This window comes from Pteronotus mesoamericanus, unplaced genomic scaffold (assembly GCF_021234165.1).
Source record: "Pteronotus mesoamericanus isolate MK-2021 breed Mesoamerican mustached bat unplaced genomic scaffold, CSHL_Meso_final contig_164, whole genome shotgun sequence".
Taxonomy (NCBI): Eukaryota; Metazoa; Chordata; class Mammalia; order Chiroptera; family Mormoopidae; genus Pteronotus; species Pteronotus mesoamericanus.
The window spans coordinates 14,245,589-14,264,039 of record NW_026555065.1 but is presented as its reverse complement, the minus strand read 5'-3'; the positions used below and the strand labels follow the sequence as shown (position 1 = coordinate 14,264,039).

Here is an 18,451-nt window from a genome sequence, read left to right as displayed (position 1 = left end):
TAAATATCCAATAATATGTGACTGGCTAAATATATGTGGTAGAGTTACATGTAAAATAATCATATAAATCTACTTTTGACAAAGAGATCTACAATGTAAGAGAAAACACAATGTTTCATAAGAATGTTATGATCATGCATTTTGTGGGATCACATGGGTATATATGCACAGAAAGATATACACACAACAGAATATTATCAGTCCTATAAAGCAAACACACAAATGCATAAAATAAATTTTAAATAAATTACTATTCTCTGACTAGGATTAGATAAATGATAAGGCCTGTTAACTGAAAAATAATACATAAATAAAAGCATTACCTAGTGTCATATATTTTAATTAATTAGTTAATAGTTTGCAAAACTCCTACTAGGTAAGCCATAGCTTGGTTACTTAATATAGGAATTTGTGGCCTTCCTCTTTCAGCCTGTGGAGACCTGCTGGAAACAGGGCTTCTAAAACAACAAATATGTCTAGAAGGCTGTGGTCCAAGGCAATTTTTGCTGGCTATAAGCAGGGTCTCCGGAACCAGAGAGAGCACACAGCTCTTCTTAAAACTGAAGGTGTTTATGCACAAAATGTAATTGAATTCTGTCTGGGCAAGAGATTGTTTGCTTATGTGTACAAGGCAAAGAATGACACAGTGACTCCTGGTGGCAAACTGAACAAAACCAGAATAATCTTGGGAAAGGTAACCCATGTTCACGGAAACTGCGGCATGGTTCATGTTAAGTTCCATACAACCTTCCTGAAAAGGCCACTGGACACAGGATCTGTGAAATGCTGTACCCCTCAAGGATTTACTTATTGAAATGTAAATAAATGAAAGTGGATTTGCCAAATTGTAAAAAAAAAAAAAAAAAAAAAAAAAAAAAAGGAAGGAATTTGTGAAGACATTCATGGGGAACTGCATATTGGTTCTAGTGTGAGAAACATTTGTTTTGAAACATTTTTCCCCTTTATTTTTAAAAATAAACTTTTTTAAAAATTAGGTAAAAACTTGAATCTCCTACTGATGAGAAACATATGGATGGACCTGAAAATAAGTGTTAAGAATTAGCAGAAGAGGTTATGCTCAAAGAATTGGACTCTCAGTTGACTTAACCGGTATGTAGGTATCAAGACTTCATTTATTCAACAAATATTTATTATACATCTATTGTGTGCCAGGTACTTTCCTAGACACTGAGACTTGGAGCTTATATTCTAGGGGTAGCAGAGAAAAACAAAAACAAATTAACAAGAAAAATATCAGATGGTGTTAAGTGCTTTGCCATTATTGTATAAAAGGTGATGTGAGAGTGATTGTGTGAATGCTTTATATCAAGTAGTCATGGAAAGCTTTTCTGAGCAGGTAACATTTAAGGTGATATGTGAACAAAGAGCCAGCCCTTAAAAAATTAGGGGAAAGAGTATCCTGACAGAGGGTATACGGTAAGAATGAATGGGCAATTTCTCTGGAACTAAAAGAAGGTTGAGTGAAGCTGGAATGGTAGTGGAAGAGAGGGAAAGTAGGTGAAGATGAGAATGGTGTCCAGGGACTAGATTATGTGAGGTTCTGAAGCTAGGACAAATGCCATGGGAAGCCATTTCTTTAAATAACTAGAGAAATAACAAAACGATCCCCTCAACTGCTATGTTGATAATAAAATGGGAAAAAGAATCAAAGTAGGTAAGTATATTAGGTAGGTTATTATAATTCTGCAGGGTTGGGGATATAGTTCTGGGAATCATTGGCATATGAAGAGTATTGAGTCAAGAGTTACCAAGAGGAATATGCAGGGAATTCATGACAGAGCCCTGGGGCACTCCAACAAGAAGAAATCTCACAGATGATAAACCACTAAAAGGAGTTGTTAAGTACGGTATCTTGAAATATACAAGAAAAAAAAGTTTAAGGAGGGTGTGGTTAATGGTATGAAACACTGGTGATATTTTAATAAAATATATACAAAGAAGTGGACACTGGATTTGACAATAAGGAAGTCATTGGTAGCCTTGACAACAGTGATCTCATTAGATGATGATGGTGGAAGATTGGACAGATGCCTATTGTCAGTTATAGTGAATTGTCAATTATTCTGAAGGGTACAGATGATAAATACAAAAGCCTACTTTTCCTAGACCTCTCAACACAATGGCCATTCATGGATCACAATAACTCTTTCTATAAAAGCAAGGTAAATATTAAATATGCAATATCATCACTCATACAAAATTGTCTCCAAATCCTCCAAAACAGAAGAAAACAAGTTCCCTTCTAAGTCTATGGGATAGGGACAAGAGATTCTTCTTCATTAGGACCCTGAATGCAGTCACTAAATCTTACTAATGTGTCTTAAATTTGTCTTAGAATTACACGCTTCCTTTTTAGCCCTTGCTGGCCTGGCTTAGTGGATTGAGCACCAGCCTGCAAACAAAAAGATCAGGGCAGATGCCTGGACAGCGGGCCAGGTCCCCAGTTGGGGGTGTGCAAGAGGCAACTGGCCAACGATGTTTATCTCCCTTTTTCCCTCCCTTCCAGTCTCTCTAAAAATAAATAAATAAATAAATATCTAAACACTTTTTAACCTCAAGATAATTACCTAGTTATGCTCTTTTACTTCACACCTGATTAACAGTATAAATCCGATGTACTAAACTCTTAAAGCGTAACATTAGGGCCAAGGACACTATTCAGGGCATTGCCAGATTCTGATGTGAATGCTGCCTCTTGCAATTATACAGAGGTGATGTGCTTAAGACTCGACCTTCTAAATCTCAAATATCTCTCCCTTTACTTCTTCATCTCATCTTTTACTGCTTCTCTACATGGTCTCTCTGCTCCAGTTAAACTGTTCTCTCTACCATGGTCTACTTGTTTCCCACTTAGCACCACTGTTTGTTCTTTTTAGCTACTAAACATGCCTTCCTCCTCTTCTTTTCACCAATCCTGAGCTTTCTGAAGAACTTTCTGGACTCCCTATGTTTTTTCACAAAAGAATTTTTTCCTAACTCATTACCACACTAATCTTTCACTTACTTTGTACTCTCCCCCCAAACTTACGTAAGCCATCTAGGCTATGAATGGTTACTTCTTGGTACTGGCACACAATCTTAAGGTCATGAATTTCACCTTTACGTGGTTAAGTTTCACTCTGTTCCATGGACAGAGTGTACTGCTAACTTCAGCCAACCTTTTCCCAACCCTGGGGCACTGATCACAAATGTGAACATGAGCAAAGAAAGGACAGATCAGTGCAAATCAACCATCACACTTCAAGTAAAACTCAGCATGCTTACCAGCTCCCATACATTTCTTTATAACGATACTCTTTAACATTTCATGGATGCATACGGGTTAAATTCTACATACATTGAATTATTTTTGGTTTCTAATCTATATGTTCCAATCTTAAAGGTGTATGTTGTGTGTTTCTGTTTTGACTGAGAAAAGAATCTTAGAATTCATGTAACCTAAACTACCTTAATTCTAGATGAAGAAAATGAGACAGAATAACATCGGTTTTCCTGTTCAAAGCAGTATATTGCAAATTAGAATCCAGGTTTTTCTACTTCTAGAGCAACTTCATTTATATACCATGAGAAGTCTTTAAGCAGAGAATAAAGCCAAAGCTGACTTTAGTAATAAGTGTAAAAAATAGTGGCTATCGCTGTAAACAAAAGAGCAATTTCATATGCATTATTACTTTATAAATATTAGTCACACATAAATATGTTCATATGCAGAATATTATCTGCAAATAAAAAAGTTATTTTTTTGTTAAGCAATAACAAAACAAACTGAAATTGTAAAAGTCCTTGGCATGCTTATAAAAAGGGCAAGTGATCTGTACACAGGCTTATTACAGACTGCTTTTTTTGGGGGGGGGGGGCTCGAGGGAAAGAGACAGAAAAATTAATTTGTTTTTCCACTTATTCACGCATTCATTGGTTGCTTCTTGTATGCGCTGTACCCAGGGATTGAACCTGCAACCTTCACGTGTTTGGACGATGCTCTAACCACTGAGCTACCTGGCCAGAGCTCAGACTGACTGTTAAAAGCAACTTTCTGGACATGCATGTGGTTTGTTTGGAGTCAACTAAATATTTTTGCTCTACATTTACATTATACATTAACCACCAAAGTTAAAATTATGATTTAAATCACGGCAATACTCTGAGGTACCACTTGAAAAACTATGTCATATGTATGTTTTTATAATAATCTAGCTCTTGAAAACTGGCTCTGAATTTTAATTGTCACATAATCTAAACATTCAATTTAAACAAAGATGATCACCATCATTTTGAGTTGTGAAGTGCTTTATCAAGTCCTTCCTTACTTTAATTCTCATGATGTAGTAAAGAGTAATCATTAAGAGCATGAACTCTGAGCTCATGCAGCCAGTTCCACTACTTGCTTAGTTGTTGGGCTTTGTACAAGTTACACAACCTCTCTTTGCCTCAGTTTTCTAATCTATTAAATGGGGATAATGATAGTATCAACTTCAGCGGGTAGTTAAAAAGAATTGTTATTATTTGTAAAATTTTTAGAATATGGCCTGGCACCTAGTGAGCACCATATAAGTGTTTGTTAAATTTAAAATAAAAATAAATGCAACAATGTTTGTCTTTCTCTCATTTTACAGATGAGAAAATTAAATTTGTAAAATCATGTGCTCAAGGTCACACATATTATCAGCAATTGGGAAACCATCTCTAAGAAATAGTTTTCATTCTCAGTTACAGAGGCTTATACTTATTTTTCATTTCACCCTACCAGCTTAGGGCATAGATTGTAGAAAGCTCCTCAGACAGACATATCTTCAAGGATTCCTGTTATTAAAAAAAATTTAAACAGCTATTCTTTTCTTCCTTTATGTCTCCTAGTTTAAAGCTCTCTCAGTTTAGATAGTATAGAAAAGGCCTAGATCACATGGTCCCAGAAACAGAGCTATCCCACTTAGAAACGTCCTCAGAATGCTTGAAAAAACTGTACAATTACATCTGCTTATAAATAAAGTATTTCATGTTCTGTTTTGTGCATTAAAACATTCAGAGTTAATTAAATCAAGCTTTGTCTGTTTATCATCAAAGAAAACTGGGCAGCTTTTTTCTGCAAAAAGACAAAAAAAATTTTTTTTTAATGGCTGAGACTTGGCTTTTGCTTAAGATTCAGATATTAGAGAACTCAAAGGAAACTTCAAGAGCATGTCTTCTTATTAATTTATATAGTGAGGAAACTGGACTTCAGAGAGGTAAAGTGACTGTTCAGGCACATACAGCGACATAATGATAACATGAAGCAGTAAGCAAGATCTCCTGTACATGTAAAATGTTAGAAATTTGACTTATTTCCAAATCTCATCCAGTATGCCTACCTAAATTCTTCCACCCTGCTAGTGCATTCCAATTCTGACTCAGGGAAGAATCATGGATGGAAAATCAGACTTGGGTATTTGTTGACTTAGTATCCAGGTTATTCTTGTTGCTTAGTCTGTATTAGTTAACCAGCCTCTGAATATCAATTAATTCTGGTTGTATTGTAAAATATCTTGTCTAATTCACAATCCCTGAAAATTCTAACTGGACTTCCGGTTTACATGGCTGCTAGCTCGCATTCTTGCCATATGCTCTTTGTCTCTCTGTCCATGTAACCAATGTGAATTTTTTTTTTTTTTTTTTTTTGCCACCGAGACATTTGTGCTTACTTTCCTCAGGTATGTTTCCTCAGTATCTATTATTATCTAGTATAGATTCCTATATGCCACAGACACCCAAACTAAACCTGAAACTTTGAAAGTTGCAAAAGAAGAGTTGAAATGAGTTAGAAAACACCAAAGAGGGAAGGGAAGCAGGAGGGAGAGTTGTTAAAAGGAGTTAAAGAGTACACTGTTACAAACTGCATATTTTCCAATGAAGAAATTGAAAATCTTCCAACTTCTGTTTAGTTCCTGATTTCAGTTAAATTTCAAGTCTGAAGGAAAGCAAAGGCAAAGAGAAACCCTCTCATAAGTTTCATGTGTTCCCACTCCAATTATCACACAACTGAAATTTATGCTGTTTGTCTCTAATTGGACTAAAAGAGCTCTAGGTGTGCAGGAGCCAGGTCTAACGTATTCATCATGTCATTTAACAGTGCCTAAGACAGTGCCTGGCATATAGGAGAGCTAGTGAATGCATAAACAAAATGAATGTGTGCTTACCTGTAGTTATACAGCTAATTAAAAGACTTTAGCACTTGTAGATCTACTTGAGAAAGCCAAAACAGGGAGAAAGTATTTGCCACCTAAATAACCAACAAAAGATGACTATCCAGAATATTGCACCTAAGTATCCTGAAAGGCTAATGAACATAAGATGCTGAACTTCCTTAATCATTTCAAAATACAAAGTAAAGCCACAGTAACATACCATTTCACAATGACCAACCAGATTTGGGGAAAAAATTAGTCTGACCAAGTAAGTGTTGGTAAATGTGTAGGCCAAAAGAAGTACTTACATACTGCTAGTAAAAGTATGGGCTGGTACAACCATTTTGAAAAATAATCTGGTGCCCTGGCTGGTGTGGCTGAGTGGACTGAGTGCTGGCCTCTGAACCCAAGGGTCACTAGTTGGGTTCCTGGTTAGGGCGCATGCCTGGGTTGCAGGGCAGGTACCCAGCTGGGGGCATGCGAGAGGCAACCAACTGATGTTTCTCTCACATACTAATGTTTCTCTCCTCCTCTTCTCCCTCCTTTTCCCTCTCTCTGACAATAAAATAAAATAAAATAAAATATATACTAAAAAAATAATCTGGCAGTATCTAGGCAAGAACTGCATAACCTACAACTCAATAATCACTCCCATAGGTAAATAACTTGAAGAAAATTTTATGCATGTGCGCTAGGAGACCCATAGAAGAAATTTCAAAGAAACACTGTGTAACAATAAGAATCCTGGAAACAATAACAAATGCCTATCATCTGTAGAATGGATAAGCTGCAGTATATTCATATAAAGGGATACAACACAAGAGTGGAGGGAAATACAAAAATAAGTGATAGTTGTACATTGGTTATAGAAGACTATAACTAGGATGATTCTGCTTGTATTAAAGTTAAAAAACAAGCAAAACTAAACACACTTGATGGTTTACATATGAAAAAAGAGGAATAACCAAAACAGCGGCTATTTCAAGTGTGACTGGTTGGGCTAGGAGTCAGCAAACAAGTGACTAATAATGTTCTTGGGTAGCAGCTGCATGACAGATTGTTTTATTACTCTCTAAATTGTCTTTAATGCACATATTCTTTGTATCTACAATGTGCTCCATAATTTTAAAAAATGACATTTCATTGTCTTAATATTTGACAAAAATAAACTTAAAAATTTCAGCAAACATGCAAAACTGATACTGGCAATTCACTAGTGCAGATAGTACTATCTGATGAAAAATAGGCACCGTGTTGAGATTTGTGAGGTCTAGTCTGCCATTATTAACCTCTTCTGTTCCAGGTTTCTCTGACAGTCAGAGTCAGACTATACCACTTTTAAAAACCTCTGACAGCTTTCAGATTCTAGGATTTGATGAAAATATTAGGGTGAAAAATTGAAATATAACATAGAGGTTAAAAAGACAATACTCAATTTACAGTATTTTTTACTTTTCTATAGGACACAAAGCTGATAATGCAAGTAAGACAAAAATCTATGCCTAATTTGCCATATACATTGTTTCTAGAAGTAACTTCACTTTTTTCATGTCAGAATGAGGCTTTCAAGCAAGACTTATTTTTAATTGAACACCCAAACTGAAAGCTACTATTAATGAAAAGTGTGAAGATTTCCATGTCGTATGGACAATTAAGATATTCTAAAACACAACATTGACCCAAGTTATTGCATGGCTCAAAAGGTTTTCTTTTTCAATTGAGTAGACAGTCCTTTGCTGTTATATTAGTATAATATTTGCTTTTAGGGTAATGAAATGTCACTAAATATACAACAGAAGTAGTCAACAACGAAGTTGTCTGATTGCCCCTAGCTTCCCTAGGGTGTTATGTTTGCATCTTGTGGTGCAGTCTGTAAGAAGCTATGGACTCTTCTGTTTATGGAAGAACTTTAACCACTTCTATTAGCCAAGTCAATTCTCCTTACAAACTATATTATTTAGTTATTTATAGGGCTACTACCTGTCTGCCCCATGTAAACTCTAAAAGGGCAGGGATTTTAGTTAGTTCTATGACTGACAGAACTAGTAAATATCCAGGTACACTACAACTGGTACATGACAGCATTCAAAAATATTTGTGGACAAAATGATTTATTCCTACACTGTGAAGAAGCTAATTACATAAATCAATGCTATATCTGGCCAAGAAATGTGTTAATACATCCTAAATAACTTTCCCTTCACTATAAGTAGCTGCAAATGGAAACAAAATATAATAAGGATTATATATTTAAAAAATAGTAAAATATAGTAAAAAAAGTAGCTGTATATCCATTGATTAAAAATATTTTAAAATAGAAAAGACCAATTCAATCTGAATTTTAGTTCATGATAGTATCCAAAAGGTATACTACTTCAATTTAATAAGTATAAATACTGACTGTAACTTAAGCAAGGAGTTCTCTTAATCATTTTTCTGGTATTTATGAGATGATTTGTTATTTGATAACCATATTGCTTACAATAATTTCTTCTGTTTTAGGTAAATGATCTTGATAAAGGTTAAAAGGTTAAAATGCCAAATTATAACTCATTTAAATGAGAAATTTTGAAATTTGATATTCTTCTAACAACTGTGATGGTTCAATAATATGGCCTGAGAGAAAAAAATAGGCTTTATGATCGAGTAGCTGTAAATTCAAATACTGAGTGACTCCATGCAAGTTAAAATAATAATTCTTAACTCTGAGAAATTTCTGAGAAGAAAAGACTTTACCCTTTGATTTTTGGCTAGGAATGATCAGATTAGATTTCAGTTAGTTTTTAACCTGAAATTGTAAACCCAGGGTAGTCAACAAGTATTTAAAAACCTCCTTCCAGTTAGAAGACATTCTTGGTGAAGTTTTCATACAAAGGACCAGAATATTGTAATTTAAGAAATTACTGGACTCACAGATGGAGAGCAGGATGACAGCTAGTGGGGGCAGGGGGAGGTTAAGGGGTGGAGGAATTGAGCAAAAAGGAAAAAGTCTTCATGGATATGGACAACAGTGTGGTGATTGCTGGAGGAATGGGGTATAAGGGGACTACATGGTAATGGAAAAAAATACAATAAAGATAAAAAAGATTATTGATTTCATGGGGTGTCTCTGTTAGGTAGGATAGTTAGTAAACTAAGGCAGGGAGGTTGAGGAAGACATGTCTCACCCGTTGACTCAGCAGTCCTGAGCCCAGTCTGATAAGATTGCTAGGCTTTCCAAACATCACAAGCAAGGATAGCACAGAAGGAGGGGAGTCCTTGAGACTCTGCTGGGAAAGGGCGCCTCTGTAGCAATTTCACTAAGACAAAGAGCCTTTACTAGCTGAGAAAGAAAGCCTTTGTAGCTGTACATTATTCCCAAGGTTTAGAAGAGGGAGGAGGGGAAACCTAGGAGCTGATTAAAATATATAACCCCTGAACCTCAATAGTCTGTGCACTCAGATTAGCTGAGTGCCCACTTGCAGCCTTGGCTCAAGTATTTAGAACCAACTAACAACTTTATTTCCTATATACATGGGACATTTAGACTAGCTGGGTGTCTGCCTGTAGTTTTGTGCTCATGTGTTTCATAAATAAATTTGCTATCTCATTTCCACTAGACATGTCCTCTCTCACTCGAATTCATCTCTTGTGAGTAAGACAAGAACTGAGGAGGGGCAGCCCCTGACTCAGGTCTCCCCATAACATTTCCTTCATAATGTATTTGATTCAAGGAATAAATACCATCAAGCATAAAATCTTCCCATCTTCAGAAATGAAATGATATTATATACTACTTACCTGATGACCAAAAGTAAAAATTAAAATTCATGTATACAAATTTGAAGACAAAATTGACCTTTTATACCTATTTTGTAACTACAATAAAACACTCACTGTAGAATTCAATTTTGCTATTTTCAAAAAGACAGCAGGAACACCCTGTAAATTCAATCCTGGGCAAGTTCAGGCATGTTACTTAATTTCCTCATTTATAAAATGGTAATAATAAGTGTTATGGGAGAAAGGAACTTTTTCCCTTTACTCAGGTTGGGCTTCTGTACACACAGAGAGAAGGAATTTACCACAAGCCTTATCTCCCCACCAGGGCATAAGTGTATATTTAAGAGAAAAGAGCTGATTTCTATATTCACCTATTTTATGAGCTCTTCCACAAAGCTGGCTTGTTTGATTTTGGTAATCAGTGGTCTATTTCCAGTGAGGATAGAATAACAAGGGCCTGATTTATCCATACACTTTTAACCACACAAAATATACAAACAACTGTTTTCAGACGCTGGACAACAGATGGTGCAGGACAGTGATCCCTGAGGTGGAAATAAAATAGGTGAGCCCTACCATCGCCCAACCTTACCGCTCAGAGTAAGTTTCCAGGCTGAAGTGTAGAGAAGGGGAGGTCAGACAGAGCCCAGCAGTCTCCTTGAATCAAGGACAAAAGAACTAAGGGAAGGGGAGGTCAAGGTGGTGAGAATCGCAAGGCAGAGTATCAGAAAGAAGAGAGAAGCACACAGAAAGAGAACTGGAGAAATGGAGAAGCAGGAAAAGAAAAAAAAACAAACCCAACTTGCTAACCTAGAATTCCTTTAAAAAACAAGCAGGATGATTTTTTTTTAGACACAGAAGACCTGAAATCAATTTGTCACCAAGAATGTCAAAGGAAGTCCTGTAAGAAGGAAAATAATACCATGTAGAAATCTGGGGCTACACAAAGAGCACTGGAACTCATAAACATGTAGGCAAGTAGAAAATAAACCTCTCTTGGTTTTTAAATCACTTTTAAACAGAATTGACTATTTAAAGGAAAAATAATAGAAATGTATAGCAATTTATAACTGTAGATGTAAAATGCATAATAACAATAGCATAAAGGTCAAGAGAGCATAAAATTAAAGTATATCATTGTAAGGTTCTTATACCTTTCCACAAAGTGGTAAAATATGCTTGAAGCTATAACTGTGACAAGTTAAAGATGATCATCACATCCCTTAAAGTAACTAGTAAAAAAAACCAAAAGCCTCCCCCCAACAAACCTAATCATAATAAGTTAACAAATGAGGTAAAAATGAAATTTTAAAAATCTCAATCAAAAATAAAACAGAAAAAGACTGAAAAAGGAACAAAGGCCAGATGGGACAAATAGAAAGGAAATAATAAGATGGTAGATTTACTTCCTACCATATCAATAATAACCTTCAAAGTGAATGGTCTAATTAAAAGCAGACATTATCAGAATGGATTAAAAAGCAAGACACAACTATATACCACCTATATGAAGCCCACTTTAAATACAAAGGCACAGATAGGCTGAAAGTTAAAAATTAGAAAGATATACCATTCTAACATTAATCAAAAGTAAGCTGGAGTAGCTTGTATTAGAATCAGATGAAATAGACTCCACACAAGAGCAAATGACATTGCAAGTGTTAATGACGGCTATTTCATGATAATGAGTCCAATCCATCCAGAGAGCTTAACAGCCCTAAACATTTGTGCACCTAATAAAATAGTTTCAAAATATATAAAGTAAAAACTGATAAAACTGTAAGGAGAAACAGATGCACCCACAGTTTTACTTGAAGAATTCAACACTCCCCTTTCTAATAATCAATAGAACAAGTAACAGAAAATCAGTAAGAACATAAAACTTAAGCAGTACCATTAATCTGACCTAATCAGCATTTACAGAACATTTCACTCACCAAAATCAGAATATACACAACACACTTACCAGGACAGTCCATATTCTGGGCCATAAAACAGGTATCAATAAGTTTAAAATGATTTAAATCACCCAAAGTGTGTTCTCCAACAACAATGGAATGAAATTAGAAGTCAGTGAGAGAAAGGCATCTGGAAAATGTCTAAATATTTGAAAACTAAATGACTGGTGTGATTTTACTAGTCCTCGGACAACTGCTATGGACTGAATCGTGTCCATTCTAAAATTCATGTTGAAACTCTAACCCCCCAATGACTGTATTTGAAGATAGGGCTTTGAGGAGGTAATTTGGGTGAAATAAGGTCATAGGGTGGGGTACTAATTCGATAGAATTGGTGGCCTGATAGGAAGAAAAAGAGATCCCTCTCCCTCTCACCCCAGGCACATACACTCAGGAATGACCACATGAGAAGGCAACACACAGCAAGAAGGCGACTGTCTCTGCAAGCCAGGAAGAGTATCCTTACCAGAAACCGAATCGGCTGGCATCCTATTTTTGAAATTCCCAGCCTCCATAACTATGAGAAAATGAATTTCTGTTGATTAAGCCACTCAGTCTATGGTATTTTGTTATGGCAACACCAAAGCTAAACGACAGAAATTTGGCTCCATATTTCCAGTCCCTTCCTGAAACTCAGAGCTCTGAGGCAGTCTTGCACTGAGCTCCAAATTTCTGGATAAGGCATGCTGCAACTTGTGCTTAGAGCCTACATGTTCTTAATTAATAAGAGGAATGAAAATATAAGACATAAATGGGTTTCTAAAAGCCTTGCACTTGGGGGACTATGGAGTACATGTCCAGTTTAATAAAGTGGTAATTTATTTCTTATTCTACTTTCAATCATGTGTGTACATAATTCTTGTTGGAACTTCAGATGGAGAAATGGTGACTAATACCATAAATCCCTAGCAATTATGACTATCCAACTACCCTGCATAATTGTTGTGATGATCAGAAGTGAGGTACGTCAAACACTGAATATTAAATTAGTCTTAATCAAAATGGAAAAAAAAGTTTGTCCTATGTCACGGCTCTTTAATAAAGTCAAGGTGGGGGTAAGGGGAGAAAATTAGAGACAGAGTGAGGAATAAAGGGAAAAGAAAACAAAACTAATAGTAAGTACATGTGGAATTCACTAACTCCAACATTCTAACTTATTCTTACTACCCATGCTCCTCCAACCCCAAATTTGCTCCTCTTGATTTCGCTATATAGTCTGACATTATCCATGCTCAACTGCCCAAGCCAAAAACTTGGCATTGAGTCCTAGAAGTTGTGCCTCCTAAATAGATTTAGCCACTTTTTTCCTCATTCTATGACCTGTACCAACATATTAAGATCATCTCTGGCATGGATAATTAAAATAGCTACCTCTGTGATTGTTCCCTGTGCATCTAGCCTCTTATCCTTTCCGTACATTCCTATATCCCTTGTTAGAATTCTATGTAAAATGTGATTATTTTGTATAAAATTTCCACAATGGTTCCCATTATTCACAATTTAAAGCCTAAACTTTTCTTTTTTAAAGATTTTTTTTTTAAATCCTCACCTGAGGATATGTTTATTTACAGGGAGAGGAAAGGAGAGAGATGCAAAAGACAAGTTTCAATCAGTTGGTTCCCATATGTGCCTGGACCAGGGATCACATCCACAATGTAGGTATGTGACCTGACTGGGGATTGAACTCTCAACCTTCTGGTATGTGAGCCCCCAGGCCAGGGAACAAACTTTTACTTCTTAAGTAACCAGTTTAAAAGTCATTTAATAGAGGCATAAATGAAACTTCTTTTACTCTCTCAGGCAGATATTTCTTATCATACCCTTGGTATTAAAGCGAAAAACCAGTGAGTTCTTTGAAGACAAAGGTTAGCTCATTAATTCCTATATTTTATATATTAGGATTTTCTATATAAACAATCAAGTCACTGCAAATCATTTTACTCTTTTCTTTCAACTTTTTATACTTCTTTTTCTTTTACTTACCTTACTGCAATGACTAGACATACAATGTGGTATAAAAGTGGTTAGCCTTCTTTCTGATCTCAGCAAGAAAGTGTTCAATATTTTACCACTAAGTATGAGTTGGCCTAAAAGTTCATTTGTTTTTTTCTGAAAGATGGCTCTAGTAGTGCTTAACTGTCTTTAAGCTCATTTGAAACTATTTTGTTAGACTGTATTTTGACAGCTGTCCTATCAGTGTGTGTTTTTAAAAAAACTTATCAAAACTCGCAAATTTTTGTGTAGCCATTTTAATATTATAGATGGAAGATGTGCAACATTTCCAGCATATTATGCTTTATAATTCCTAGAAAGGGGAAAATGCAACTGAAACACAAAAAAAGATTTGTGCAGTGTATGGAGAAGGTGCTATGACTGACCAAACATGTCAAGAGTGGTTTGTGAAGTTTCATGCTGAAGATTTCTTGTTGGATGATGTTCCATGGTCAGGTAGACCAGTTGAAGTTGACAGAGATCAAATCAAGACATTAACTGAGAACAATCAATGTTCTACCATGTGGGATAACTAACATACTCAAAATATCTAAATCAATAAAGTTATTAGAGAAAATGAAAAATGTGTCTTTGATAGGTAAACAATGTTCACCTCCTGCACAACCACATCAAAATTACAATGAAACTATACAATGAAACTATTACAATGAAAAAAATTACAACCATCACTCAGAACCGTCAGAAATCAAAGTGAACGGAAATCTGACAACCACAGATTTAAAGATACTACATCCATCCATACTGGTAGGAGGGGTGGAGACACGGAACAGGCTGGTTCCACATCCATGTGTGGTGGATAAAAATTTAGGAGGGATATCTTGGGAGCAGGGAGTCCCAGTCCCACACCAGGACCCACAGCCCAGGGTTACAATACCAGGAAGATAAGTCCCCATAATTTCTGGCTGAAAAAAACCTGTAGGGGCTGAGTCAGTAGAAGAAATTGCTAGAGTTCCAAGCAGTTCCTCTTAAAGAACCCAACACTAACTTAGACTCACTCCCTCCAAGCTTCAGCACTGGGGTAGCAGCTTGAAAGGCACCAGTGACATATAGGGAGGAATGGAAGTGTCTGGCATCAAGGTGAGAGCTGGGGGACAGCTTTCTCTCAGACAGAAAGGTAGGCAGAGGCACAGAGCTGGCAGGTGGGTGCCATATCTGAGACTCCATCAACCTGGTTAACACTGTTTGCTTTGCCCTGAGACTCCTTCCCACCCAAGTAATGGGCCCACCCAAGCTGTTAACAGAGACTTTTCCAATTGAATGGGTGGTCTTGGCTCACGCTTCACAACTTCCTAAATACTCTCAAACAAGCACCAGCTGGTCTCAGTGAGCCCCTAGCTGCAGTACCTCTAGCTAAGTGGCCCCGGACACAGCACTAGCAGCAGACAGCCTAGATTCACAGCTTGACTTTGCCTGGGAACCTCCAAGCTCAGCACAATAGCAGCCATCTCAAATTGCTTTATAGTTTAGGCAAGGTGGCTCCAGGCAAAACATAAGTAGGGGCAGACCTTAGCCTGCACCTCCCGGGAAACTCCAGAGCTTGCAACCCAGTGGACGGCTACAGACCATGTCAGAGAACCACCGCCCTGGCCCTGCAAAGTTGATCCTCCACATAGGGCAGAAGTTGGCGGTAAGTGGTCACAGCTAGTCCTTGCAGTTGACTGGCCTGGGTAAATCCTTCTCATTGTCTTGCCGAAAGCAATCAAGGCTCAACTCCAAAAGGATGGTGTACTCCACCCACAGGAAAGGTGCACCTCGAGTACTCAGCTTGGGTGATAGCAAAGGCTGTGCCACTGGACCCTTTCAGGACACTTACTATATTAGACCACATTACCAAGACTGGGAGTCAGAGTGGCTCTACCTAATACATAGAAACAAACACAGGGGGGCTGCCAAAATGTGGAGGCAAAGAAACATGGAAAGAACAAGACAAAATTCCAGAAAAGAACTAAACAAAATGGAGATAAGCAACCTATCCGATGCAGAGTTCAAAACACTGGTTAAGGATGCTCAAAGAAGTTAGTGAGGACCTCAACAGCATAAAAAAAAATCCAGTTAGAAATGAAGGATACACTAATTGAAATAAAGAACAATTTACAGGGAAACAACAGTAGAGTGAATGATGCTGAGAATCAAATCAATTATTTGGAACTTAAGGAAGCAAAAAACAACCAATCAGAACAAAATGAAGAAAAAAGCATAAAAAAAAAAAAAACAAGGATAGTGTAGGGAGCCTCTATGACAACCTCAAGGTTTCCAACATTCACATCATAGGGGTGCCAGAGAAAGAGAAAGAGCAAGATTTGGAAATCTATTTGAAAAGATAATGAAAGAATGCCCTAGCTGGTGTGGCTCAGTGGACTGAGAACTGGCCTGAGAATCAGGTCACTGTTTCAGTCCCCAGTCAGGGCACATGCCTGATTTGCCAGCCAAGTCCCTGATTAGGGCCGTGCAAGAGGCAATGCCTCTTTAACAAATTATTTCCTCTATAACTAAGCAAATCATGTAGCTACAACTCAGGAAAGCTGTTATTTCCTTTAAAAAATAAGAAAAGCAAAGATAATGAAAGAAAACTTCTCTAATTTGGTGAAGAAAATAGACATGCTAGTCCAGGAAGCACAGAGAGTCCCAAACAAGATGGGTGAAAAGAGGCCCACTCCAAGACATATCATAATTAAAATGCTAAAGGTTAAAGATAAAGAGAGAATCTTAAAAGTAGCAAGAGAAAAGCAGAGAGTAACCTACAAAGGAGTTCCCAGAAGATTATCAGCTGATTTCCCAATTTCCCAAAAGAAACTTTGCAGGCTAGAGATTGGCAAAAATATTCAAAGCCAAGATTGCTCTACCCAGTAAAGATATCATTTAGAACTGAAGGGCAGATAAAGAGCTTCCAAGACAAGAAAAAACTAAAAAGTCCACCAACGCCAAACCATTATTACATGAAATGTTGAAGGGACTTATTTAAAAAAAAGGTCAAAACTATGAACGTTAAAGTGGCAAAAAATATGTATCTTTCAACACCTTAATCTAAAAACAAACTAAGCAAATAAGAAGAACCAAGACAGAATCATGGCTATGAAAGGTTTTAATGGTTGCCACATGGGAGGGGGGTGTGGAGGAATGTGTGAAGAGGTAAGGGGATTAAGAAGTAGAAAGAGGTAGTTACAGAACAGCCATGGGGATGTAATGTACAGTATAGGAGATGGAGTAGCCAAAGAACTTACACACAAAGCCCATGGACGTGAACTATGGTGTGAAGATTGCCTGAGGGAGTAAGGGGTGCTAGGTGGCGGCTGACAAAGGGGTAGAGATTGGGATAGCTGTAATAGCATAATCGATAAAATATAATTTAAAAAAGGAAAATATGTTTGTTATTTTATGGAAAAAACTAAATGGACTTTTTGGCCAATACTATATAATATTAGGTCAGATTTTTCATAGATGTCCTTTATCAGCTTGAGAAGATTTAAAAGGTCATTTTGATTTGATAAATAAGTATGTAAAAGAAATCCTTCAAGGAGCCCTGGCTGGTATGGCTCAGTGGATTCAGTGCTGGCCTGCAAACGAAAGGGTCGCCAGTTTGATTTCTAGTCAGGGCTATGCCTGGGTTGCAGGCCAGGTCACCAGTTGGGGATGCGGGGGAGGCAACCACACGTTGATGTTTCTCTCCCTCTCTCCCTTCTCCTCTCTCTAAAAATAAATAAATAAAATCTTTAAAATTTGTTTTCTTTTTTAAGTGCCATCTTTTACTTAATTCAGAATGTGCCAAAGATATTTTTAAAAAACAAAAACCTCTAGACAAGAGTTGCTGAGGAATATTCTCTTTTCCAATGTACATTACTTATTTTTAGTTAAAAATAGCCATATGTTAAAAAATATTTACTTCCCATAAAACTCTAGAAAAGAAAATATATCCTATTCACCAATTGTGAACCTGAATGTAAACTATGAACTTTTGGTGATGATGAAGTGCCAACAGAGGTTTACTGACCATAAGAGATGTGCCACTGTAACATAAGAGATGAATAATGGGGGAGGTTGAGCATCCATGGGGACAGGAAATATATGACAACTCTGTACTTTTTGCTCAATTTTGCTGTGAACCTATAACTGCTCTTAAAAAATTAGGTTCATTAAATAAAAATTTTACCTCCTATAAAATATAACGAAAATATTCTTGGTATTTTTTTTTGCAGATTAAAAAATTAACAATGAAAACAATCTATTCACTTATGCTAAAATTGTACTCGATAAGTTCCCCTCAAAAAGCATGAATCATAAAGAAAAAAACAAAAATTATAGAAGAAAAATTCACAAGCAAAAAAGAGAACTATCAGAGCTCAAGTAAGTCTTGACTATCTCAGGTCTTAAAAAATGGTCTTCTGTACAAACTTAAATTAACAAAGTTTATGTTTTATATTTAGGATTTTAATGACTGATAACTATACATAGGTTAGTAACTGAAAGAAAGGAGAAATGCTATTTCTGTAACATTTTTATTAGATTTGTATTGCAAGCCTAAAATTGTTAAGTTACTGCGGG

The 18,451-nt window shown here is 36.5% G+C and overlaps 1 protein-coding gene and 1 pseudogene across 4 annotated transcripts in view; one reads left to right on the top strand and one right to left on the bottom strand.

The window, feature by feature from the left end:
- Positions 1 to 18,451, bottom strand: part of ATOSA (atos homolog A) — a 92,524-nt gene that overhangs the window by 36,461 nt on the left and 37,612 nt on the right. The window contains exon 3 of one of the 4 annotated variants that reach the window (XM_054565409.1): positions 12,366 to 12,416. The exons of the other annotated variants lie outside the window; for them this stretch is intronic. Within the exon in view, the coding sequence (XP_054421384.1) occupies positions 12,366 to 12,416 (51 nt within the window). The remainder of the gene's footprint in view (positions 1 to 12,365; positions 12,417 to 18,451) is intronic. 4 annotated transcript variants of the gene reach the window in all.
- LOC129064238 (60S ribosomal protein L35a-like) lies at positions 390 to 825 on the top strand (annotated as a pseudogene).